Below are 25,963 nucleotides of genomic sequence, written 5' to 3'. Positions count from 1 at the left end.
AATAATTGCTTGCCAGCGCTGTCTGTTTGTGTGCATGATCAAGAGGTTAGAGGTATAGAGGATATCTCTCCGGGTGACTCGCTGTTGAAGGGTTTATTCATTTTAGAACTTTATTTTATGGCTGTTTCAACAGCAGTTTGTCATGAAATCTCATTTCCAGGAAAAACTATGTGACCTTATTCGCTCTCCAGTGCATTAGATACTAAATGGAAACTTTTAGAAACCTTTCTCCACTGATGTGGTCTAAATGGAGCTCGGCAGGAATGTGTCAGAAGATTGAGATTTAAAATCTTTTGGTCAAGTACATTGTGTACCAATGGAATCATTTATTCCGGCATAGTCTTTAGTCACTTACATATTTCAAGGATCCCTCTGTATATATTGCGGCAATGATATCAAACTCCTCCCCTGAAAGAGGAAGGGGTTAAGAAATGTTTTGTTTTCTACCGAGAAACGGAGATCAATTGTGACCTCATTCATCCATATTGTACTGCAGCCCTTCACTCTACTGTACTATGAAGCCAAGAGTAGCGGCGCGGCGTTATGGGTAAGAGGATGAAAAGACACATTAAAACAAGCTGTTAAATCTCTTTTTTATCCTGTTTTATGGCATTATGGTCACTGATCGAATTCCTGAATATCGTGGTTTAGTTGAAGCAACAGAGGTTAAGCAGTGTTGTGAAACTCTATCTGAAAAAAAAAATACAAAACTAATGTGCAACAACAGGAAATAAGATGAGCAGGGTTCCTTTACAATTTCGACTGCAAGCTAAAATCAATAGCTTTGTGATGATTCCAGTCTATAGGTATCACTTAGTTTCAATGTTTTCCATAGTATTGGTTTGAATGTGGAGTCAGCCTCAGGTTTGACACACAGCTTCATGTACTTTTACATGATAGATTGTGCTTCTTTCAAATGAGATCAAGAATCGCACTTCTTTTTAATGACCAGTAAAGTAAAATTATTCGCTTTCTTTTACGTCAAATTACTCTTCCCAGGAACCTCAAGGACGACTTGTGTCGAGCAGCGGCATCTGTCTTCACACGGTTCTTCATTCTGTCTGGGCTTCAGTTTGTCATATCCTTCACCTGCCGACGACAAGAAGGATGGCTATCAAACCATTCAAACATTTTGGTTTCTTTCCCACGATAACCAGTTCCATTCTGGCAGCAAATAAAATCCGAAAAGTATACAGCAGAGAGATCATCCTCCTGATCCTTTTAATCTGCCCAAATCCTTTCGAACAATGACTCGCCATTATTGAAATAGAAAACACGAGCATTACAAGCCTGAGGGCTGCTGTCAAGTCCTAGCTATTTGCACGGCCACACTCATGTTAAGAGCACATTTTTTTATTATTATTTTGCTGACAGCTTTTATATTTAAACTACAAAGTCTTTAAATAAGCCGCTAATGAACAGATGTTGTATAAACACTGTCGCCCAAAGGGTGAATTGTGATGACGAAGCTCCTCTTGTAATGGACTAGCACAGTGTAGAGGCCAGTAAATTAATGGCTGTAAAACGACTCATCTCCAATAATGCAAGCTAACAAAAGGGAAAAGCTGCCGAGAAATGTGAGATAAATGGATTGGATTGTCACAATCCTCCGTTTTCCTCCCCCACTTCCCACCTTTTAAAGACCGAAATGCTCTTGTTGTCTTCAGCGGCCGTCTTCATTTGGAGGCTTACAAATTCTATTAGACTGATGTTGCGTGTGTTGAACACATGCTGCAGGGGAGAGAGGGAGGAGGGGAAACACGCCTCTAATACTAATAAACCAGCTCGACTTTGCCTCCTTTGCCCTGCGAGATGGGAGGGATAGCTTGCCTAGTAATTGGAAAATATCCCCCTCCCTTTACACACACATCACAGTCACCTTCCCCTCCACACTCCACAATCCACCGCTCTTCCCCTTCACTCTGCCCTCCTGAACGGAACACGTGTCGTACGTGACAGCTGTTTATGGGAATCAAAACTTTATTGATAGTATTACATGTTGGGTATTTAAATAGGTACTTTTATGTTACAATTGGTGTATATTGATTTGCTAAATTTATTTAAAAACTTGAAAACCAGGTCTATTATTTAGGGTGTATTTTTTATTTCTCCATGTTATATAGGATTAGATGAATCAAACAGCCTCTTTAGGATGTTAGATTCTTCCAAAACTAAAATGTAAAAATCATGTGCGCCCCCAATAATCACTTTTGACTTTTGTACAGAAAATATTTGCTTGGTTATTCCTCCAATTATTATGAACATCATTTTACATTTTTTATCAGTCCTTTATTACACATTGTGAAAGGCATTATTGTACAGAAAATGTGAATAGAATGCTTTAAAATTGTGTTGTTTTAGAAATCTTCTGCTGAAATTCTGGGTTTCTTGATTTTCAATAAATATTGGTGCAACCCTAAACGCAGCTATTAGGTCAAAGGTTGTTTTTCTTTTAAGATGAAGTATGATAATAAATATAATAATAAAAATGAGTCTTTGTATGTGGTCTGAATACAGTTGTGCAAAATACAGTTTTTGTCAAATAACCGCTCAAATGAAATTAATTCAAGTTTATCGTTGAGCAGAGAATGCACAGGTTGGGTTCATGGCCACTTCTTAAGTACTATCCATTCAAGCGGCTCCCACAAAAGATCAACCAGCTTCAGGTCTGGTGACTACCACTGTCAAACATTTGGACTGGTTTTGACTCATTGTCATGTTGTAGAAGGTATCTGGCTCCACCAAAGTGCTTGCTCCAGGGTGAAGCATGGCTTTGCCCTGATGGCGTTCCTTACTTAAAGTCCCTTCTGCTTCGTCATTGCTGCCCCAGACCATCCCAATACAGCACCCTGCTTTGACCGATGGCGTCAGCATCTCATCACTTCTTCTTAATCTCCAAAATGTCCTTCTGCGTGATGCACACTGCTGCCCATACACTCCATCCTCTGTCTGTGTCCTTATTACTAGACAGGCTCACTCTCCTCTGCCGCTCTGTTTAGATGGCCAACACTCGTCTTTTCCCTCTGGATGTTTAGACTGGCGTGGAGTGAATACCATTTAATGAAGCTGCTGGTTGTGGACTTACGAGCCAACTCCTTTGGACTTTGCCTCTTGTGTGGTTGTGAGCTGGAGCTTTTCGCTTCTCTTTCTATTCTGGTTAGACCGCGTTTGTGCTGTTCCCTGAACCCACTTGTACACACTGTTATGGGATGTCTCTCATGTAGAAAAGGCTGTTTAGCTCCAGAATAAAGTTCTTTTTCTAGCCATTTGGGGAGCGTAAGACTGAGCTCGCTCAAAGGAAGGGCAGTTTTCTGGCTTCTCTAGTGTTCAAAGCAGTTCATGCCTGCACAGGAGTTTCCTCCACATCATTCTCCATGGATGCAGGTGACACTGTAGCGGAGGAATCCCAGCTGTACAGCCCCCCACCCATGCTGCCAGTCGTGACTTGGCTATGTCAAGATCACATGTCTGTGCCATACTTAACACCAGGAAAGTGGAACAAAACCACTCTCTTGTATCTCAAGTGGCTGAACTCCTTGTAGCACTTGTCATCTCATTAATTAGTCAGAGGTGAATCTCCCTGTAATTGAGCTGCTGATGAGACCCGCTGGGTTGCTTTGCTGCTATCTGACACATTTGTTGTTTTATTAGGTCAGCTGTCAGTTCTTTTGCTCCCCGCTTCCACGCACCGACTTTTATTTCATTGCCCCACTGTTTTTTTTTTTCTTTATTGACACGGGTGACATACTTGGAAAATTACAGCACTCTTGCTTGCTGAGAGAAAAAGATCTTGACCGGCGAAGTACACAAGTACATTATTTTTTCTTCCACCCAGCACATGCTGTGAAAGGTCATATTTGGCATTTTAAACGCAGGGGGAGTCCGCAGGGAGACCGACAGAATAAATGGCATCAAACCCAGGCGCGTTTTAAACTTTAAAAAAAAAAAAAAATCCATCTGTTGAAGAGAGCACATTAAATACTCTTGTTTTTTTTTTTTTTTTTTTTTTTTTTAAGACATAGAGGAGCATGTTAGTCAGCTAGTGGACGCTTGTTATTAAGCCATTCACAATTATACTGTGCTATAAAACTATTTCTCCTTTCAAAGCCTGAATGAAAGGAGGCAGTGTGGACTCAACGAAGACTTTAATGTCTAAAAAAGCTAAATTGAATTAAGCCATTATTCTCTCTAAATAGCCACTCTGGTCTGCTCTTTCGCTGACTCAGCAGCTCTTTCACAAATACAACGCGCTCCTGTTTGTCGAATTGCAATAAACTCCTTTTTGATTTGCGAGCGGTCGAACGCAAGCGGGCGCGTTCTTACTGTGGTTCGTGCTGTGGCTTCACAGTGGAACACTGTCATAGTTTAGTTCAAGAGGTCTTTGTTTGCTTTTGTGGGTCGCTTCTGTGTCACCAAAAACTGTTTCACATCAGCTGTGGATTTAAGTGTGTCGGACACTCATGATTTGGACTTGAAGTATAGATGATCACACATTTATCACCATAAATAAACTACTGAGATGATCAGTGCTGTGATTTAAACCTGGCCATGAAGGCCAAGAGGCGAATCTAAACGCTCCATTGCTGTGCTGTTCTAGCTCGAGTGGTTGTCTGTATTCATTTGCTGTTTGAAGACTGACAACTTGCCCAGAGTCTACAACACATCAGTGGACAATAGACGTCTATAAATGAATGAAATTGGCAACAAAAGCCTTGTCGATGGCTCGTTGTCATAATTAATAAAAGATAAATTTGTCAGCGGAGATTAATTATGAAGTCTCATCGAACGTGAGGCTTGAAGGAAAGTTGAAGTCGTCCCATATTAAATATCACGACTAGAAACTCCATTTGCAATCGCCGAAGCAGCTGTCAGTCTTATTGATCGCTCTTCGAACTCGCTGTCAAATTGATCACCTTGCTCTTCTTTGAGCTCATGAATCTCTGGCAGTCAAAGCCTTTTACGATTCAGGTTTCATGTTCTACTCTTTACCTTGACTTAAACACACCCTACTTCATCTGCTGCTTACATGTGCTTTAAGTTGTTTAAGCCCTTCAGGGACGCACGCCTCCCACGCACGAGCTCCGGAGCTGTCAGAATCTGTGCTATACATTTATTGAGCTGCATGAGGAAATGCAGGGAGAAAGTGAAGAAAGAGGTCTCGCAAGTACTTGCAGTACTGAGGGAATATCCAAGTAAGGACTATTGTTCAGCACTCACTGGGTGTAATAAAAGCTATTATAGAGCTTTTAGGCAGGCCTGCAGGGGGAACAAAATGAGATCACGTGGAATCAGGAATCTTTTTGGTTCTATCAATGCCAGCTGTATTGCATGATCATGGCACATTTGAACGACTGCCCTGAGAAGACAAAGTTTAACAGGCAGGTGGAAACGTGGTGTCTTTGTTTCTGTTGCATAAGTCTCTAATGGTCACCATATGGCGTATTTCAGATGAAGCATTTCTTTTTGGCGAAAAAAGAAAACGTTTCGAACATTTTCAGAAGACTGGCTGGACTTCTTTCGATCAGAAGTTGTGTGCTGGGCCTGCAAGGGAGAGGAATGCACTGTAGAACTGTGGCTCACAGTGTCACAAATATTGCACAGAAGTTAATTATCTCTCGCTCTGTAGTTAAAACGTTTCTTTTGAAATCCCGATTGACCTTGACCCTGCTCAGAGAAAGGGGTTCAGAAGATCATTAGCTGAAGGCAACATTTGCAAAGCATTAAGTATAGCTGTTTTCTTTTTTTCCCCCATTGCTGTGCAGGCTGAGCGTCGGAGCCGCTGTCTTTTCGCAGGGTTAAATTCACCCAGTGCTTGTTTAAGCATATCATTCCTACTGTTTATCATGTAATCTGAGATGGATTTGCTCTTCGTAATGTGTTTGCTGAATAAATGATCACTGAGCTGCGGTTTCATTGTCAAAATCATCCATTTGTGCAGTAGAATTAAAAACATTACAGACACAAAGCATAAAGAATTACATTTGGTGGTTGCAGGAACACTTTAGATTAAGGAATACAAGTAAGTAATACTTGCTTATTTACAGTTAATTCTCAGTAGTGTGGAGTGAATGTGCATTGACTATTCCAAGGTCAAATCTAGTCGGTCTTATCAAGTCACTAAGCAATACTTTATAATTAATTACCAGCTAATATGCTGTAAATACACTTATGAATAATCAGTTTTTTTTTAGTTTTTAAGACTATCTGGCCATATAATATTCCTTAATCCTTCATGAGGAGATGTGTGAACAAAGCATTTGTTGGCCACTGAACATGTATGTAGATCTTTTTTTAATAAATATTGTACGTGATGTGTGTTTTTTTGGCATTTTTAATATAGCCATTTAGTTAAGATGGACATAATGGAGGTCACTCACCTTTGTTTTCATGACTTGAATTATGTACCTGTATTGTATTTAATCACAAGCTTTGCTTCAATCTTTTGTTACATTGGGTCAGACAAAAACGTGAATATTTACATCTATGCATTTATTTGAATGTGTGAATGTATTTAAAGTCAAACAAATGGGATGATCACCTGCGGCTCACAGGATCCTCGCACCAGTTGAATGGGTGGAGCAAGACGGAGCTGAGCTTGCTTCCCCTCTCTCCTCCAGTTTGCCTCTTTGTCACAAGGACACTCGGAAAGATGAGGCGGGGTCAAGTGCATTTGTACCTTACAGGCATTATGCTTCCAAGCTGTTGCACGCTCCTTGATTTACTGGACGTGGGGAATCCAGGCACTCAAGTCAGCTCCCAGCCAGTGCGTCATTAGATCAGGCTAAAAATACACAACGCTCCAATGTTCGTTCTCGGGCCACAGAGAACTAGCTTGTTGTCACCCTTAAACAAATTATGACCTCTGTGAAAACCCCATAGCAACAGAACAAGGATGCTCTTGTGCCAGTGGAACATAATGGACCTGACGTATCCAAAAATCCATTTGTGATTTTGATTTTAAAAGGGACATAAGCACACATTTCTAATTAAAATAAAACAATATTTTTCACGTAAATTAAATATTTGCATATCAACAGGCTGTTAGATATTTTGCTTAATAGCTGAAATTATTTTGTTGACGTTGCAGTCGAGCTGAATTCAAGGCTGAAGCTTTCAAGCAACAAATGTCGCAGCTGCGGTTGCAGGTCGTCAGAAAGTGGAGAACATGTTTATTTAGCGCTGAATACAAACTGATATCACAAAGTCATTAGTCAATGAAGGAGGATGGATTCTAATAGTACGAAATAATCCAGAACAAACGGCTAATTGATGATTTTGGAAGCATCAAATGTGCAAAAAAACAGTGTAAAGAAGCTATTGCTCAAACAAAATCACAGTTTCTTTTGCTTCATCTAGTTTAGAAAGTTAACAGATGAAGACTTATTATTGGCGCCTCATTATGTTTTCTTAAAATGTGTCTTTTAAACTTTTAAACAACTGACCAACCCTTGTTATAAAGATGAAACCTGGAAACACGAGAAAACGGCATCACACCTGCACCAACTTCTCAGCCACAAAGTGCACATTTAACTCATGATGCCTATGGAATTAACAGTCGGTGTGAAGCTGCAGTTTATTATTTTAACTCCGAGCATCATTCTAGCACATTTAGGTTTGGTATTGGATTGAAAAGTTTCTATTTACCATTTAAGAAGGTAAATTTATGTCTTGTATGACAAGTGTATCCCAGCTTTCTTGTTTTAAGGCAGTAATTTGCTGGTTCAGCCTTCAATGCTGCCATACTATTAAACACAATTTTGGTTGTTAATTCTGAACTTTTTCAGTTGGTTCAGTTCCGCTGCGCTCCTTCAAACACAAGCAAACGACACTCCAGTTTTATTCGGGTGATGCCGCCTCGTATTGTCCAATAAATCCAAGTCAGACACCCAGAGAGGCAGCACTATTTGCGCCGAGGAGGAAGCGGGCAGCCAGTACAGCGGCACTGCGGCATCGCCGTATCACTGCGCCCCGGTCCCCACATCTCCGGGATCCTCAAGCTCGGAGGAGGAGAGACCCACTGCCACGGCCGTGGAGGAGCTATTTTGCCAGCACCGAACCCTATCGTGCGTGAACATTTCTTTCCCTAGTGAGCGAAGGCCTGCAACTTATCCGGACGGTCCCTCCCTACTCGAAGGGTTTGCATTTCTTGGTTTTGCATGACGTGTCTTGGAGCTGAGAGGGAGCGAGAGAGAGAGAGAGAGATAGAGAGGCAGCTTTTGTTGTGTGTCTTCTAGCGGAGAATGACGCTTCGAGAGCGGGAGCATGAGGCAGCAGCGGCAGTCTGCAGAGCCGGGGATCTTTTACTGACAGCGCAGACAGACAAAAAGAGACGGAGACGAGGGGAAGAGTGGTCGGCTGGGCAGGGGCAGCCAGGGCGAGTGCTTCAACACTTCCCCGCTTCTAAATGTGCGGTATTTCTGCTGCTATGTGGCTGGCAGGGGGCATCAGGTTAAAGGCTACTGGAGAGAGAGAGAGAGTGAGAGAGACGCTATCTTAGTGTGACCAGGTGAATTGACAATTTGGGGGGGGGGGCGAAGAAGAAGAGGTTGCAGGGGGCATTTGCTTGCTGCATAGTTTAGTGTTGGCATGCAGCCTCTTTGGATGTGCCTTTGTTGTGAGGCGATGTTCACTCAGATATGTTGGTAAAGAAATGACAGAACACTTGTTACTCTGGAGAGCGTTTTTAATCATGCATCCATGTCGAGCTTTGCTTCTTTTTGGAGCTGAAGTTGTTCATATCTAATGTCACACTGTGTTCACATATGTTTATGGATGTAGTGTTGATTTGACTCCAGGCCTTTTTACGTCAGCAAGAAGGTGGTTGAATCATGTCATCATTTCCTTGGACTTGGATTGTGATAGTAACTTGGTGTTAAGTTTTGTGTATTGAGTTGTTCATCCTGTTAACTGTCACCGTCAGATTTCCATATTTGAACACTTGACGCCACAAGGACCGAGGCTGTGTTTGCATGTGTTGTGTTTCTGTCCACAGATCCTTGTTATGAAAGTGACTCGGGTGAATTGGAATTTCATTTCACACCCATTTCATTCATGGTTGTCGACTCAGACAACTTGTAGCACAAAGTAATATTACCTTCCTGAAAAATTATGGGCAATTAACCGAGTGTAATAAAACACTGACTCCGAGCTCATATTGAGAGACTGCAGGCGGAGTAAGAAATTATGATGAATTTTAGAAATCTAATGTTTTGATTACAAAGTAAGTATGTAAGTAGTTGGCTGAAGTTGAGAAATGCACAGTCAGATGTGGCATAAATCACTTAGTACCTCTGTGAAAGTAGCTTTATCATTTAACACGGAGCAAACAAGAAGCAAATGCATACGTTCTCTTTTTCTCTGGCAGGAAATACTGCAAGAAGATCAGGAGAACGAAGATGTGGCATCACCTGCTCTGGTCAGCGTGGCAGGACGCATTCACCGAACTGACTTTTGCTTTAACTTGAGTCTCTGGTTGAAGAATCTGCAGCAGCTCTGAATCCAAGCGTGGCTCAATGATCTTCGTCCAAAGGCTTCACCTGTCGGATGTTATCTTGGATGTAATACACTGCTTGAATATCCTTGGATACTAAAGGGAATTTTACTTCTCTGCTCTTGCTGAGGTCAAGCCGGTCCAGGGGACTTGGCTTGGCCCTTGAAGAGGACTGTTTCCTTGTTGAAAAAGAAATACCTGGATGTTCCCCATGAAGGGCATGGATGCTCCCCGATCTAGTGGCCTCCACAAGAAGAGGAAGTCGAGGTCAGAGAGAGATCGTGAGAGGAGACCAAATGGGATAAGCACCAGTCATGTTAAAGGCTCCGTCTTTCACTTTTCGTCTGATTCGGAGAGGGAAAGCAACAGGGAGCCCTCCTCTTCTCGCCGTAGACCTCCACGGAGAAAACGAAAGGAGTCTACTTCTGCCGAGGAAGACATCATCGATGGCTTTTCCATCACTGGATTTGTGACCCTGGAGGCTCTTGAGGTGAGTACTGAACTTTCAGTTAAAACGATACCCCGCCTGTGCCTTTTATGCAATGGAAATGGTTATTAACACTGCGTTAATATTTTAGTGCGAAACGATTTTTATTGCTCACTCCTGACTGAACAACAGCAGCTTTTTTGTGAGTATATTCAGCTCTTGTTTGAACTGCAATTTAACAGATGCAGTATTAAACAGTGGAACGAGAGACCATTATCTGTGCCACCAATGTTGTTGTTGTGTGTGCTGCTCTGGGATTGTTTTTGTGAGTGTTTTCCCGCAAAGCTCCACTATACAAGAGGGATGTTCAGTTCTGGTTGCAATGGCTGCTGTGCTTTTTGTGAAAGCTATTTGATCCATGTTACAACAGTTTAATCGGAGTGGAAGTAATTTATTGTACTCTGGCTACTCCCCTGAATGGAAACTGGTCAAAGGCAACATTCCAGTGCTATACTCCTGAGATATGATTTATTTTCAAATGGATTCATTCACATAAATGTAGTGGGATGAACTGTGTTGTTATTCAGTCAAAACATGTAAATGCTTCCCGATACACAGACTGTCTAGTCAACTAGCAGCATATGACACGTATGATATTTTTTATATATATATATATATATATATATATATATATATTGGTCAACTGTCCTCCTACAGCAGAATATGCCAATTCAGGCATGCGCAGAAAACAGAGCAATGTTGCCATGACTTGTCGACGCTTGAAGCTGTTGCCGGCTATTGCAATAGTCTTGTTAGGACATTGTTGAACCTGAATATGAACTTTTGTTGGATATGATTAAGGATATAAGTCATGAATTACAGTTACAGATGTGTTTTATGGCGTGGCTGGCACCATAAGTAGGTAGAAGTTGACTTCCATTGATGTAACTGCAACAGTTTAATATTGCTAAGCATTGTTTAGTTTAGTTGTCCGAAGTAGAGTACATATCCGTGGGTATCTTAACTACTACAGTTTTCTGTGGATTACACATTTTACAAACTCTGTTTCTTGTCACGTGACATTTCATCACTTTCCCATAGATTTCTAATGTATTTGCATCGGCTTTAAATCCTGTAGAAACCTAATCGGTTGATGCATTGCTCCTCAAAGGTCAGAATTTGCAGTGTCCTGGGATGACAGGCTCCATCTTTTAATATATGCAGTGTGATCCCAATCTCTTGCTCGCTGCTGTGCCCTAACTCAGGAAAGCATGCTTCTCAATTGCTCTCACTTTTTCGCTTTGTCAGCCACAGCAAGTCACGGGGGAGCCCCAGGAGAAGAGTTCGACTTTATGAAGTCTTACAAGTGGTGTGACGGTTCACAGGAGTTCACAGTATGCTACTACTGTGAAGTTGCTTTTATTAATGGGAGCTATCATGTCTGCATTATAACATGCTGCTCTCTGTTGCTCCTCCATTGTTATTTAAAATCTCTTACTCATGCGTTCATCACAACTGAAATGAACCGGTTCATGTTCCAAGTGTTTTCAGGACTCCTTGGATTGTCTCATGCTGTTGTGACTTAGTTTGCAACTAATGATTATTTTAAGAATTGATTCATCGGTTGATTATTTTTTTCAAATCAATGAATCTTATTTTTAATGTGTTCAAAATGAGAACTGAGTGGAAGAGAGGGAGGCCAAAGAGGAGATTTATGGAGGTGGTAAAGGAGGACATGAGGTTTCTAGGTTTGAGAGAAGAGGAAGCAGAGGACAGGGGGAGATGGAGGAGGATGATCCACTGAAGGGAGAAGCAGAAAGGAAAAGAGAAGAAAATGAGAACTGAGTGCAAACAAATCTGCTTATGGATATCACAGTGTGAAAAGTTGCTCCTTGAACATATTTGAGCTTTTAACGTAATAAAAATAAATAAATAATTAAACTCAATTATTTTACTTGTCTTAAGCCACCCATTTTCCAACACAGATAATGTTCAGTTTTTTGTCGACTCCTTGCCCTTTGCTTCAAAAACTCCAAAAACTAGCTCTGGTTCAGTTTAAGTGAGCCGCTACTTTATACACCTGTATAAACAATTATAGTTTGAACTCAACAGTTCTTAAGCGTCTTAAAGGATAATTTGTTTTCTTTCTCTCATGGATGATAAAAGATCGCTGAAATATGACTATTTAAATTGGCTCCGGAGGGTCATAAATCCTGGGATGTAAACAGCAATTAAAATGGTTTAATACTATTGAAATGAAATTCAGTTAACAGGAATACTCATGATGGCACATAAAGGAAACTCCATGTATCACAGTACCTCAGGCCTTATTAAAACTCACAAAAAACGTGCAGCGCCGCACCATGATCAATGACTCGCCCTCGACGTGGTTTGCAGGAGGCACCGAGAGGCATCAGTTCACTGAAGTGCCATATTTGCAATTCCGCGATATTGATTTAAAGAGACCAAAACAAGTGAAGCGACACAATATTGCGTCACCGTGCCACAAAAAAAAATGATCTCAATCCTATTTCAAGAGGCGTGGTTTGCATGGCGTTTGGGAAATGTGGCTATTATTTCTTGGTGTTGTGAAAGCCAAAGTGAAGTGTTTACTCTTGTATTGAAGCCATTTTTGGAGGCAATACATTTCGAAGTGATACATCACGCACAAAACCTCTTTGAGGCAGCTACATTTTACACTGCTAGGACCAGCTCAGTTTATGTATGCATGAGCACCATTATGGATTCATATTGCCTCTGCTGAGTAAAGCAGATAAAATCCATTCCTTTAACCATCAGTTCGTTTTTGCTACTCGAAAAGGAAAATGTAAATGACACAGTTGAATTACAAATTATGATCATAATTGGTTTACTAATTCTTCTCCACTGTAAAATCATTGCAGCTTGTAATTGTGTTGTTCATGTCTAAAGCAACCCATTTTTCACTGTTGTGTGCAGCAGCCGACTGAGCGGCTTTAGAAACAAATGAGAATATATTGCTGCATCAAATTGAATTAATGTACATTCACAGCAATTCACACAGCTTTAGCACAAAATGGTTGTGCCACTGTGTGGTTTACAGATGAATAAAATCCCACTGTGCGAATGAGCGAAAACAAATCACCCTTGTAATAATCAAAAACCCTCACATACACACTTGCGCGCTGTCTGGACGCGAATATGATCGAGCTTATTAATGCAGCTTCAGTTCGCCGAGGGAAGTCGGCAATATTGAGTTGCAATACTTCTTTCCCCTGTCGAAGCTTCAAATATTGGAGTTTGTCACACTACATCCCAAATGAAACGACAGGATTAATAACACAGCATGGCGGTGAGTGATTCATATTCCTGCGCGCAGACTGGCTTGAAGGAGGATTTGGATCAAGTCCACCAAACTGCTTGTTAATGTGTTAATGACCTGCTGTAAGTGCTGCGCCTTTATTGCTCTTTTGAGCTCAAGTGAGAAACTCTCAGACTTCTTGCTCACAATGTTCGTTGATCTGCATGTTTAGCATGTTTCCTGCCTGCATAGCATTCATTTAAATAGCCCTATTTTAAGTTGCCACTAGTCTGTATCAGTGTTTTGGTTAATAGAAGCTTCCAGATTCTTGGACCTTTTTTAATGGACTTCGAAGCCTGAAAACTGTAATGTTCTTGTCTGCTTTGAATTAATAGAGAAACAAGGAGCAGCTAGAAATTTCAGTCATTATGAGGTTTCTATTGGGATTTTTATCTTAAGAAACATGCCAAAAGCACCCTAGTAATACCACAGGGATTATGCATTATGCTACCTCTTTGTTGAAACATTTTTTATCTTGTTCATGTTGATCATTCTTCATCCTCATCAGTGACACAAACCGTTTATGAAAGCAGACACCTGTGCTGCAGATATGTTCTCCATTGATTGTCTTCTTCTTAAATTTGTTTTTTACTTAAAAAAACAAACAAAAAAAAACAGCAGTACCTTATTTATTTTGAAGCATGGACAAATGTGCTTTTCATTTGTTTGGATAATCTTGTTGTTTTTTTTACTATAACTAAAACGCTGTCAAATTATTTCACTGTATTAAAGTTCTTAAAGTACATCCCTTATCGATATCTACCTGAGCAAAAGTCAACATCTCATTACAACTTTCCTGTTCCTGTTTGTCAATTGTTTTGCGGCTATTCTTGATCAATATCTCAGAGCTGTGTTTCCCTTGGCACACTGTGCGTTCTCATCACTGTTTTATCTCTCATCCCATGAAATCATTTTCTTTGTCGACGTCCCCTGACGTTTTATTGCTTTGAAGCAATAGACAATATTACTACCGTGCTGTCAGTCTGGTGAAAATGATCGTGTAAAGGCTGAACTAAGAATTTCCAGCCGTAGCAAGGCTCTGATGTTTCCAAAGAAGTGCTCCATTTGCTCCTCTCCCCATTCTGTAATGGCATTTAAGCAGAAGACTTCAGTCTGTAAAGGTTTTTATCTAAAGAGACTGTGAAAGGTAAATGTTTTTTCTTTCTGTTTAATCTTCAATAAAGGGTAGGACTTGTTGCAGCTCACTGCCTTCTCAGGTTTGCTTCAAATCTTTATAAGTAATTGGATTTGTTGGTGCTTTTCTCTAACATTCCCTGTGAGTGCGTGCCCCGGTCTATTCTTTAAAATGCCTGCGTGGCTTACTTTCAATCGATTTTTATCATTTTGTTACGAGTGTTTTACTTCATTGTTATCAGTGCTGAGGCCGATTGTGCTCCTGAACATTCTGCGCTTGCATTTCTCTCTTTTCCTGGGTGCCTTCAAATGTGGTCTGGGTTCAAGATGTGTGGTGGTTGGGCGTATGTCATCACCCTGCGAATGGTTCTCTCTGAGCTCATCTTTTTATGGCCGTGCTGATTTATGAAGTACACTTTTTAACCCGTCAAGCTGGACTTAAGTGACCCCATAGTGTACCACTATGGACGCCGTTTTTGGTAACATGTTGACTATTGGAGTCACATGGAACTGGGCCACCACTGTATTCTGAGGTTAAAATACCAAACCCATAATAGCTTTAGATAATTAAATTCACATTGAGTTGGTTAATGAGGCTACAGCTGATGCTATTTTAAGAATCACTACATTAGATATAAGGCCTTTTAAGCGCAGGCCATTAACATTAATGCAAGTGGGAGGGAGCCAAAGAGAAAGCATATTCCTTAAAGACTGGCTCATAAAAGAACAGGCTTAAAGAAGTTTTTTATGACTCACTGCTCACATTTCTTCGTCACCTTCAGCTCTTAGCAGAACAATTCAAGAGCTCTTTTCACTTGTGTGAGGATAGTCAGCCTCAGCCTCTGACACCGACGTCTGTCGGTACGGAACAGAACCAAATTGAAAAATCAATTCCAATATGGGGAATCCAACCGGTGAACTGGTAATGACTATATTTCTGTCTGCATCGTTGATGTTCTTTCAGTTTTAAAGTGTGGTGTTTATAATGTAACATCATACGTGCTGGTAATAAACCTGGTAAAAACTTTGTTACCGTTCTCCAGCAAATTAGTGTGTGGCATATTTTGTGAGCGCCTTTGATCATAACTTTGGTATTGAAGTTGGAGAAAAAGACAGCTGTCAAACCTGGAAATACAGTTACAGATAAAAGCACAAAATATGATTGATATTCAGTTTGGAAAATTATATCGAATTGTTTGTACGGTTTGCAATGGTTTGTATTGTGACTGAAGTTGTGTTTTTAAAGTTTGTGTCCTTCCTCCATATTTGCTACTAATGCAAATTAGTTAAAACATTTTTGTGGAACTCAGGAATTAAGCAAGAAAAGAGGTGGTGATCTATAGACATTTAACGGTATGAGAGAGTTTCTCATACTCTGAGTCGTCTTTTTGGTTCGAGATTTTCAAGCCTTTGGCTGCTTGTAGACTGAACTAGTTAAATGTGTTCTACAAGCCATTTTTTGTGGACTCCAGCATTCTTCTATTTCTATTTGATGTCAACTTGCACAACCACTTTATGATATACTATTAATTATGCTATTGGTATTATGATATTGTTCTGTTCAAATGACATTCTCACCGTAAGAACCTTGTGGTGACTTTTAAATGACATTTAACATTACGAAAACATTCAACGGCGGTAAAGAATTTTCATAGCTTCTTATGTGATGACAATGTTGCAACAGCGAACATTGAAAGCTCTTTGAAATACAATTTTCCTGATCTCAGCTTCAGTGGTGTCCCACTGTGCCCACATCTCTATTATTCCCCTTCATTAATGGTTTCCAATGCCACTGTAACTTACACACTGCTTTCATGAGAGGTCTCCTGTGTAGGCACTGTGACTTCCTTCTTCACTGCTGTTCAATGTAACACCGTGCATTCAGGACCAGCTCCTCTCATCATCTCACTCAGCAGGTTAACAGCCATCTATTACATGAGTGACTGCTTGTGATGATACTGGAAAGGGCTGAAATGCAACGCTTTCCTAATTGGCCTGCTTGGAATCTCTTATTTCCTCCCGGTGGTGCGATGAAGTCTGGAAAGATTGTTATTCTGTGTCCCACAGAGCGACCACTTGTATTGTTTTTGGAAACCATTCTTCATCTTATTCGATTTGTTACACATCATAAAGATAGTGAATTAACTCTCTGGCAAAATGGTGTATCAAATATCAATTTACTTCAAACAGGAACATTACTAAGAGGTTAAGTTGAAATTCTAGTTTGACCTCTACAAAAGAAGGCAGAATTACACCTTTTTTTACCTACTCCAAATACGATACTTTACATTCTCTTTTTAAATTCAGGCCTTTCAAGGCTGGTTATGAGGACGAGGGAGCAGTTGTGCACAGCTGGAACGTTCATATAGTAACAACACAAAATGTACAGTCAAGAAATAGAAATTACGTGTTCAATATATCCCATTGAATCAAATATTATAATGGTAAAAGCTGCTATATCATGAGAAAGTATATGGATTAACAGCACAAAGAAACTGCTGCTGAGGAAAGACCAATAAATGCACTAACTTGAACTTAAGTGCTCCATAAACACATGCTTTATAACTGAAAGTGCTCAGTTGATGTTTGTGAACTCTTATTAGGTGCATACTTCAAATACATATTCAAAGAAGAATACATATGTGAGACATGGGTCGGAGAGTCCAGATATTCTTCGACTGATGTTGAGTTGCTCTTGCTTGCTTGTGGGATAGTGCAGTCACTGCTTACGTGACGGTGTTTCCGCCTCAGTGACCTGTGTAGATTGGGGCGCCAGATATGGCAGGTGGCCAGAGTTTTCTTCCACTGTCTCGCAGAGCTTGCCTCAGCTTGGCAGCACGCTTTTGCTTTCCAAATTGCAGCCTTAGTGATTCAAAAATCGGATTCTCTTTCTGGCCTATTGTTCAAAAACTTCAACTGATATCTCACAACTTGAGTGTTGTGACTCGTGACATGTGGATAACTGCAAGATTTCAAAACAAATATGGTGCCTGCTCTGGCAAAGCCGCTGGTCCATTAACAGATGACAATCTGCAAAGTTTGATTTGGCTAAATCACCAGGCACTAATGATGAAATGAAATTTAGGGCGTCCTGCTGAAAAAAATGGGGCACCCTATTTCTCATGTTAGTTTAGGGCGTCCCCTGGGTGCCCTGAGACCCACACCCCTCTCTAGCTAAAAGCCTGGTTGTGGTACACATTGCTGTAAGAGGAGTTGCAAAAATACAGCATTTCATTTTGTCAGTGTCTGATCTTAGACAGTCCATGTGTAATAAATATATTTTAGCTTGGTTCAGATGTGCAAACCTAGTGACTGAAGATACTCTTATTCATCCAGGTATATACTTGTTGTACATTTGATCATAGCCTGTAGCTACTTCCACATTTGTAATGACACTGCACCTCATCATACATGTGTCTAAATTCGAGTCTGTTTGAATCCATTGACTGAGCATTAGTCCAAATAACACATTTCCGCATACACAGCAAGTTAACCTGCAAGTAGCCTGGAAGACTGAGTCTGTCTGAAGTGCCTGTCCTCTGGGGGAGACACTCTCTCATAGAAGCATTTCGCTGCCATTTGCATTTCATTTCTAGTGCCACTGATGCACCAGCAGGTTCTTGTTGGCTCCAGCTGAGTGCCAATTCTTATTTATGAATTCTGCTGTGCCCATCTATCTTTTCATTTGAGGCAGCAGATTCACATCAATGTGTCTCACACCCACGATGTAGAACCGACACACACAAGCTGTTGCGTTGATGCATCAATACCCACGGATTAAGTTGAGTCATCACTGTGAGGCCGGGGAGGCATCGTGAAGTGAGGAGTTCAACATCATGATAGTAGGTTAATTGATAAGTTGCCAGACCTCCCAGTGACAAATAACGCCTGGCTAATAAATGGCTATTGACATGTAAAGTGAGACAGGACTCAACGGCCTTTGTGTCAAGAATCGGTCGCTGTAATTATGTCAGCAAAAGGTTTTCGTTTCGCACGGACAGATGCGTTTAATGAGGCGCACTACAACAGTCCAAGTTTTTTTTTTTTTTTTTGTAACTGCCGTCCAAGGCATTTTCAAAATGCCAACAATTCAGCAGCCATTGATTTTTCTCCGGTGCAGCTTTCAGGAACACAAGCAGAGAGCATTGATTGGTACTTGGGTTTGGGATACACGCTAATGTGAAATCAAATCTATTGACGGTGTGTTTTCTAAACAAATGCAAACATGACTTTTCAAACCAGTTTTGGTTTTGATATGAGGTGGTGATGAAGGAGCTTTCTCTTTGTTAATAAAGTTGCTTGAAAGCATGATCATTTTTTTTTTGTTTGTTTTGTGTCGCCCACACTGGTTCTGTGTGTAAGGCCAGTGAAACAGCATAGGTAAGGTAAGGTAACTTTATTGTCAAATATGCTACAGTACGAGACATATAGCATGGATGAAATATCTGTTCTCACAGACCTGGACACGACATACAATTACAGACAAACATAAAGATCACAGACACAACATAAAGATCACAGACAGCAGGATACATGCAACAAAAGCATCTTGTTGCACCAGTTGTCCTGCTCCCTAATTGTGCAGTCACTGCAGCCCCATTGCCAGATTAGAGACAATCTCTGACTCATTTGTGATTTATAAATGGATTCCTTAAAAGCCAGTCTTCCAAGTAGATTAGATTTGAGCGTCATTTAACGTCGGTTCATTGGACATGAACTGGGGCCTACTAAGGCCAATTGAAATGTTAATGGTGTAGATTAACTCCTCGGGACACCGCTCGACACCTCAGCTGGAAAAACCACTGGATGTTTTGGATATATATAATATAAACATTTATTTATGCAATGTAATGTCAATATATATAACAGTCATTCTAGCCTGATGTCTGAACTGTTACATAGTTGTGGATGCTGTTGAGTCCAGCCACTTAAAGTCAGAATCAAGGGACAACCTGGACAGAACACCTGACCACATGTAGACATCCATTATTCAAGTGTATTAAATATATAACAAGGATCGTTGGTATTGCTATGCTAGGTGTAGCCCTCACTGCGCAGTGCATACTAATGCCACATTTGCACAACATTGTGTAGCTGTGAGGAGACCTGATGAGTCCTACACCTGCAGCAGCATTGCACCTTTCTTTGGTTCACCCCCTTCTATTGCACCAGTCTTTCCATTCTACCAGTGCATTACTCCCCTTCCTCCTGAATCCAGTATTGCTCTTTCATCAGAGAGTCCATGTCTAAACTAGTGGTTCCTCATAAATGTAAGGCTTTTGTTGAAATATTTAGGATATTGACATGTGACCTGGCACAGAAAGTGGCTTGGTACCCGACCAGCACTTCCGTCAGCGGCCTTGAAATACTACTTTAGCCTCCATACCGTCTGTCCTGCTTTGAATGTAGAACTAACAGCTTTCTGTTCAGGGCTGGAGGATTCATCTGGAGCACTTCAGATGAGTCACTCAGGACTCTTAGAAAAGCATTTTCAATTACCAGGTTGTGTACTCTTCTGCATCCACTGAGAGCATGCTTTTTGGGAAGCCACTTCATGTTTGATCATTGATGTACAAACTCCAGAAAAATACCTTTATTTATATTTATATATATTGGATGTCTGCATTTTAAAAAACGGTATTCGTAAAGAAGAAGGTTTTGAGTGGAATCACTCACTTGCATTTTTCACTGCAGGAAATCCCGGAGGGACTTTTTGTTTTTGTCTTTTCAAGCATTTCCAAAGGTACTTCATAGCTTTGCTTTTGTTCACTTGAAGTATATCATCCCAGCATTGATCTGGATGCTAAAGGTTGAATTCTTTCTACGGGGATTAAATGCACAGATGTTAATGGTGGAAGTCCCACAGTTCCTCGACACCCAATCCACAGATCTATAACCATGCATGAAGGTGGAAGCACTGTCTGGTTTCACCACTTACATGGCTAGAATATTAAGCATGAAAACTGAGGCTTACAGAAGGAAGAGCCAAGGAAGACACGGTTACAGTGTTTGAAAGCCATGAATCCTGTGACAAACGCTCCTGCTGGGAACTCTTGACAGGGTTGCTTTGTGCATGTGTGTGTATTGTAGTCCATGCATTCAACCTGGCATTCATCATGTTCTCGCAATGTACACAAAGCAAGGACAATTGAAGCCAATAATACATGTGAAGGTGGAGTTATATACAGGCTCACTACCACACCAGCAGGTGACAGTCATTCCTATAGATTATGCATGAAGAATCCTTTTATAGTGCCATATCTCATAGTTGTCCTCACTGAAAAACCAAGTTTGTACTTATTTTCCGGACTGTAAGCTGCTACTTTTTCCTTACGGTCTTTACCCTGCGACTTCTACAACAACGCTCCAATCAATCGGAGCATCCCTAATAATATAATTTATTCATATTTTATACATTTAATAAAGTTTATTTTGAACAATGTATTGTATAATGAATTATGTAATGCTTGTATCTTAAACGTTATTAACCGATACATTTCTTAACACTTAATCCAACCATTCTATGGAGATTAAATAGGTTTTAGGGAGAATAAACAAGTGTAGGATTCAAATAATGTAGCAACAATCATGGAAGTACTGGAGTCGTTTTAAACAACGAACGAATCCAGATGTTTCCTTGAGTGATGGCAGCTGCATTCCTTTGAAATATCGGACCGTAAATTTTGGATTGAGTGAACCACAGGACCATGAAATATGCAGTGAGTGATGCAAAGCAGAGTAGTCTCGCTGTTTATCTCGCTGACATTTCACAGGTGAACCTCTAAAAGCTTTGCTTGGCAGTGGAAACGGTACACAGTAGAAATCTAGGAGAATAAAGTTGTGTTAATCTCAAACTGCTGTTTGAGATGATTTAATAGAATTATGAAGAACTGAACAGAAGAAAGCTGTTACGGACCTTCAACTGGTTGTTGACTTGTCTGCGTGTGAAAAATCCGGTGGTGTTTAAACAAATTCTGATTGTGTGGATTCTCTAGATAGTGAGGCCACAAAAACAAGCCTATATATTTCATAGAAAGCTATTCATTCTTATGTTACACACTGTAACAGAGCAAAACGCATACATTTGCGTGTGTCTCTATCAGGGACAGCGACTCTCTAGGTGTGGTTTATAGCAAATTGAATTTTTAAAACATTGTTTCTGTTGAAGTGAAGCTTAGTGTATTTTATATTGTAAAAAACACATCAGGTATGTAACTGCCCATTCGTGTTCTATGTCTTACACCTCTGAGAGGTCATTCTATGTTCCATTCCATCGACCAAAAACAAACTGTTGGTGACCCCAAGTGATTATCTGCTGTCGCAGCCAATGTGTGTTTGGACAGCAACAACTGATCTGTTTACTTAATGATAAGCAACACCACCAACTCTATCATTGTGCTGCTGCGTACATTTGCTTAACAATGCAGTGTTCTTGTGGTTTCAAACGCCGGCTTTGCTCGTGCTTCCTAAAGCAAGTCAGCCAAGGTAGAGCTTCATTCATCGCCTTTTCAACTCGACTGCAGCCAAGTGCCCACTTGAGAGTAGAACGATGATAGTATACAGTGTCTGTGCAGACAAAAGACTCAGATAAAGAAAAAAACATTTATAGAGGTAAAGAGTGCTGAAACTAGATACATTAGGAACTCGCCAGGCAATAATTGTTGTGATAAATTATGGGAGTTGTGCATGCATTATGTTTTTATGAGGCGGTGTTCCACTTTAACATTGTGCCAGTGGCACAACAGGAAAATACACTGCTAATGAATCAAAAACGAAATAAGCCACGTCTATCCAGTAAACACGAAAAAGCAGCCAGTCAAATCAATAATGCTGCCCAGGGAGTTGTAATATTTAATTATGCTTCACCATACAACGCTGAGCCGTTCGATGGCAGAACGATGGTCTCCTGATTCCCTCCGGTCCCTGGTGTGTGTGTGAGGCACAGACTGAGGGAAATAAGGACCAGTTTACGGTGGATTTAGTATAACAAGCATAATAGCTGGACTTCAGCTGTGCAGTAAGTGGCCTGCAGGTCATCCACATCGGACTTATCTCTCTGCAAGTCGACCCCATGATAAGGCATTGTGGTTTTTTTCCGCCGCACTCCACTGTTTAGTTTGAGCAGCTCCCTGTTGCATGTGCTGTAATACACAACGCTGCTACTAAATCACATGGGTAGGCGTGTTTCAGTGGCATTTTTCCATTCTTGATACCTTTCCAGAATACATCACAATTACCAGTAACAGTCTCAAGATTTCACGACATCCTTTGATGCCACTTCCTCAATCCCGCTTTCAATATATAGACAAGATAATTGAGTTGACTATCAACTTTGAAACAATGAATCTGAATATATGCAGTAGATTACTAAACAATGCCATAATTACAGCATATTAACTGTAAATAAGCTAGTAAGTACTTTATTAACAGCTAATGTGTGTTTCCCATATAATGTGTTACCATTACTGTGCTCTTTAAATAACTTAAATCTGCATTTCTCAGTTCAGTTTTGACACACGACCAAATATGAAGCAACTAAAATCATAGGTTGAACCATTATTTTAGTCTCAGGTTACTAATTTTAAAATATGATTTAGGATTGCTTTTTACAACTTGACTTGCTGATGACCCTCCCCATTCTGGACTAAAATGGCTGCTCAAGTTGGAACCACATTTGAATACATTTTGTCTCATCATGACATTATATAAGACTTATTAATGGCTTTTGTCAGCTGGTTGGTTTTGTACATGTGTATCTATCTCCTCTCTCCTCACTGTCTATAATCAAAATTTTAAGGTTAACACAAGTGTGATAACAGAATGTTGGGGAAAATGTCGCTTTGGTCACAGTGCTGAAACTCAAAAGGAGAGAATTATTGCATTTTGTGCTGGACACAAACTGTGCTGACTGCATGGGTTTATGGACCCTCTCAGATTCAGAGGCAAAGTGCAACTTCACTTGTCATACGACTGCAGCGCTGTGGTTCCTGCTGTTTTAGTTTCAAGGCACATGCAATAATGGAGTTTTTCCTCCTCCAGCCTTGAAATGAAACCAACAGATTGAGCTTTCTGTTGGGCCAATTCCCACCCAACTTTTGTTATTTTGGGTCAAGAACAACTGCTTTATACAAACTCAAGCAGTTCACCTCTATCTTAAAGTCATTTCATCGTGTACTGTGAAAGTGCAAGGAAATGTTTTATGCCCATTCACACCCTTTTCACTTAAATTCACTCACCTTGTTTGTATATTATACTATACTATACACATACTGTACCACACAATTTCATGAATATGATTCTGATGCTCTGAAGACATTCGTCCTCATCTCTATCTTTACATAAGGTAAAACGAGGGGAACGTCAATCAGAGCTATAAATTCCAGCCATCCAGGCAAGTCCAAACCAATTTTCAAAGACACTAAAAAGGAGAAGTCGTAGCTGGGGAGGATCAACACAAGATAAAGTGTGGTAGAACAAGTAGGACGGCAAACTGCACTTGTTTAGTTAGCAGAGGCTGTAAAGCACTGGGCGTCATTCCAGATGCAGGATAGGTGGTGTCCCGACAGACAGAAGTTGCTCAGGCTCTTGGGGGAGCGTTTCATCAGAAAACAAATATGCTTTTGAAGAATATATCAGCGGCAATATTCAAAATGATGTTATCTTCTTGATAACACGTTGTACTCGTGATAATCAAGAGAAAAACATTGGTCCCTCTCCACACTAGCTCCAATAGTCTCAAGCTCACTTAACTTGTGTTCTGGTGTGCTGAACCGTGGTCATGTGCGTCTGCACTCAGGCCTCAGAGGCATGCTATAGTTGGCTGACCCATATTATCACGGCACTAATTGGGATTGGGGTCAAAGAGGTTTTTTTATTGTACAATCTTGGCAAATTGACCAGAATGTAAATCTGAACCCCTGGGTGGGAAGGGAGAAAGAATCAATCTAAGGGCTTGTACATGCACTGCTGGTTGGCCATCTCCATTCTCTGCTCCATTAGGTACATTACTGTTTCGAACACTGCTTCCATGGCTTATATATTATGAAAGAGCTTCATTTCCTGCTGTAATATTAACCACAGGCGAGCAGTGGCGATCTTCCTGTTTTGTTGTCAAATCAATCTGTTGATCAAAACATGTCATTGATCTTCGTGAATCCAACTTGATTTACATACTCTAATTTAGTTGTTTTTTTTCCTCCATAGAAGACATTTTGACAGTAAAACGTTATGGTGATTTGTTGTCTCCTGGGCGTCTTGGCAGAGCTCGGTCTATTATCGGCGATTGGTCCAGATGAAGCACTTGTTTCAGCAGTTGAGCCACAAAGATGTTTACCATTTTCAGCTCCTTCTTTTATTCCAGACACTCTCTAGTTCTGTCTTTTATAGCTTCCCCCCATGTCCTGACTCTTCTCAGACAGAGTACTAACAGTTTGTTAACTTCAAGTTGTGTAATCATATCGGAAAACCCGCTAGCCTTCTACGCTAGCCGCCTACTCGAGTAGCCTACGCTAGCTCCTTCAAAGTTTAGGTTTGCGTGTTTATCTGCAGCGCTGTTATCTGGTATATATTTTTTCCATTTTCTTCTTCGTCTTAATTTTCCGACATATGTCTTGATGTTCTGTTACTCGAAACAAAGCATCACTATTGCAACCAACACGTCGCTGTTGTCGGTAATTGGGTGTTTTATCCCAGGCTGCTTACAGGAAGGTGAGCCAGAGGCTTCAGTGCACCCTGTTTCCTCACCAGTGTTTTGTTAAGCGGGACCATAGTTTCATGTGTCCTGGTTTTTCGGTTCTTTATAAAATGTTGTGTTGAATCAAGATGTAGAATAGTCTTTTTCGCCTTTAAAATTGGCAAAAAGACAATCCAAAAAAGACATTTTGGATTGCTTCTCCTGTGTACCAGGTCGGAATTGCTGATGTGAAATTGGGTGATGATGTAGTGAGTCTTGTAAAAAAGTTTTTGGCGTTTAATTCATGCAACGTCTTTTGAGTATGAGCCTGGTGACGCTAATGCTGAGGGGGGCCTCATTCCAGACCCATAGAGAGACAGAGAGTCAAATAAATCGTAGATTTTACATGAATTCATTTAAATCACTCGTTCAAGTAATGCTGAGAAATTGCGCTCATTTTTCTTGGTGGTAGTAGTACTATCCTAATGGATATCTTTGCATTATGTTGTGACAGCTCCATTTACAATTCAGTTTATGAGAAGCGACAGTGCTCACTGCAGCAGGCGGCTGACTGCCAGCCGATACTTCATTGAAGTAGCTCCCTTCAGTGCTTCAGTGAGAGAGAACACATCGCCGCAGGACAAATGTGCTAATGATACGTGCTATGGAAGAAAAGGACACAATCACACACCTATTCCATGCTCATAGTTTACTCTTGATTAAATGCCAAGTGGGAAGTCGAGACGTGACAAATAAGTAATTAACAGTGCAGGGATTAATCCGCTGATTTCCTGCACTTTGAAGTGAGGGAAACCATATAGGTTGCAATCAAGTGATCTGGAAAATAGAATATCTCGATTGTTATTTCAACAATGTGTGTGTTCGGTTGATTAAACGCGA

The 25,963-nt window shown here is 40.6% G+C and overlaps 1 protein-coding gene across 10 annotated transcripts in view; it reads left to right on the top strand.

Annotated features, from left to right (window-relative positions):
* The first annotated feature begins 7,926 nt into the window (after positions 1–7,926).
* The window catches only part of auts2a (activator of transcription and developmental regulator AUTS2 a), a 274,712-nt gene continuing 256,675 nt past the window's right edge, over positions 7,927–25,963 (top strand). For 8 of the 10 annotated variants that reach the window (XM_053847999.1, XM_053847997.1, XM_053847994.1 and 5 more), the window contains exons 1-2: positions 7,927–8,063; positions 9,365–9,980. In XM_053847999.1, coding sequence (XP_053703974.1) covers positions 9,693–9,980 — 288 coding nt within the window. In that variant the 5' untranslated portion in view covers positions 7,927–8,063; positions 9,365–9,692. The other 2 variants (XM_053847992.1, XM_053847993.1) reach the window with 2 other exon arrangements.

The sequence above is a fragment of the Synchiropus splendidus genome, chromosome 17, assembly GCF_027744825.2.
Source record: "Synchiropus splendidus isolate RoL2022-P1 chromosome 17, RoL_Sspl_1.0, whole genome shotgun sequence".
NCBI lineage: Eukaryota > Metazoa > Chordata > Actinopteri > Syngnathiformes > Callionymidae > Synchiropus > Synchiropus splendidus.
Note: the sequence above shows the minus strand (reverse complement) of the source record. Positions and strands in the feature narration are given on the sequence as shown.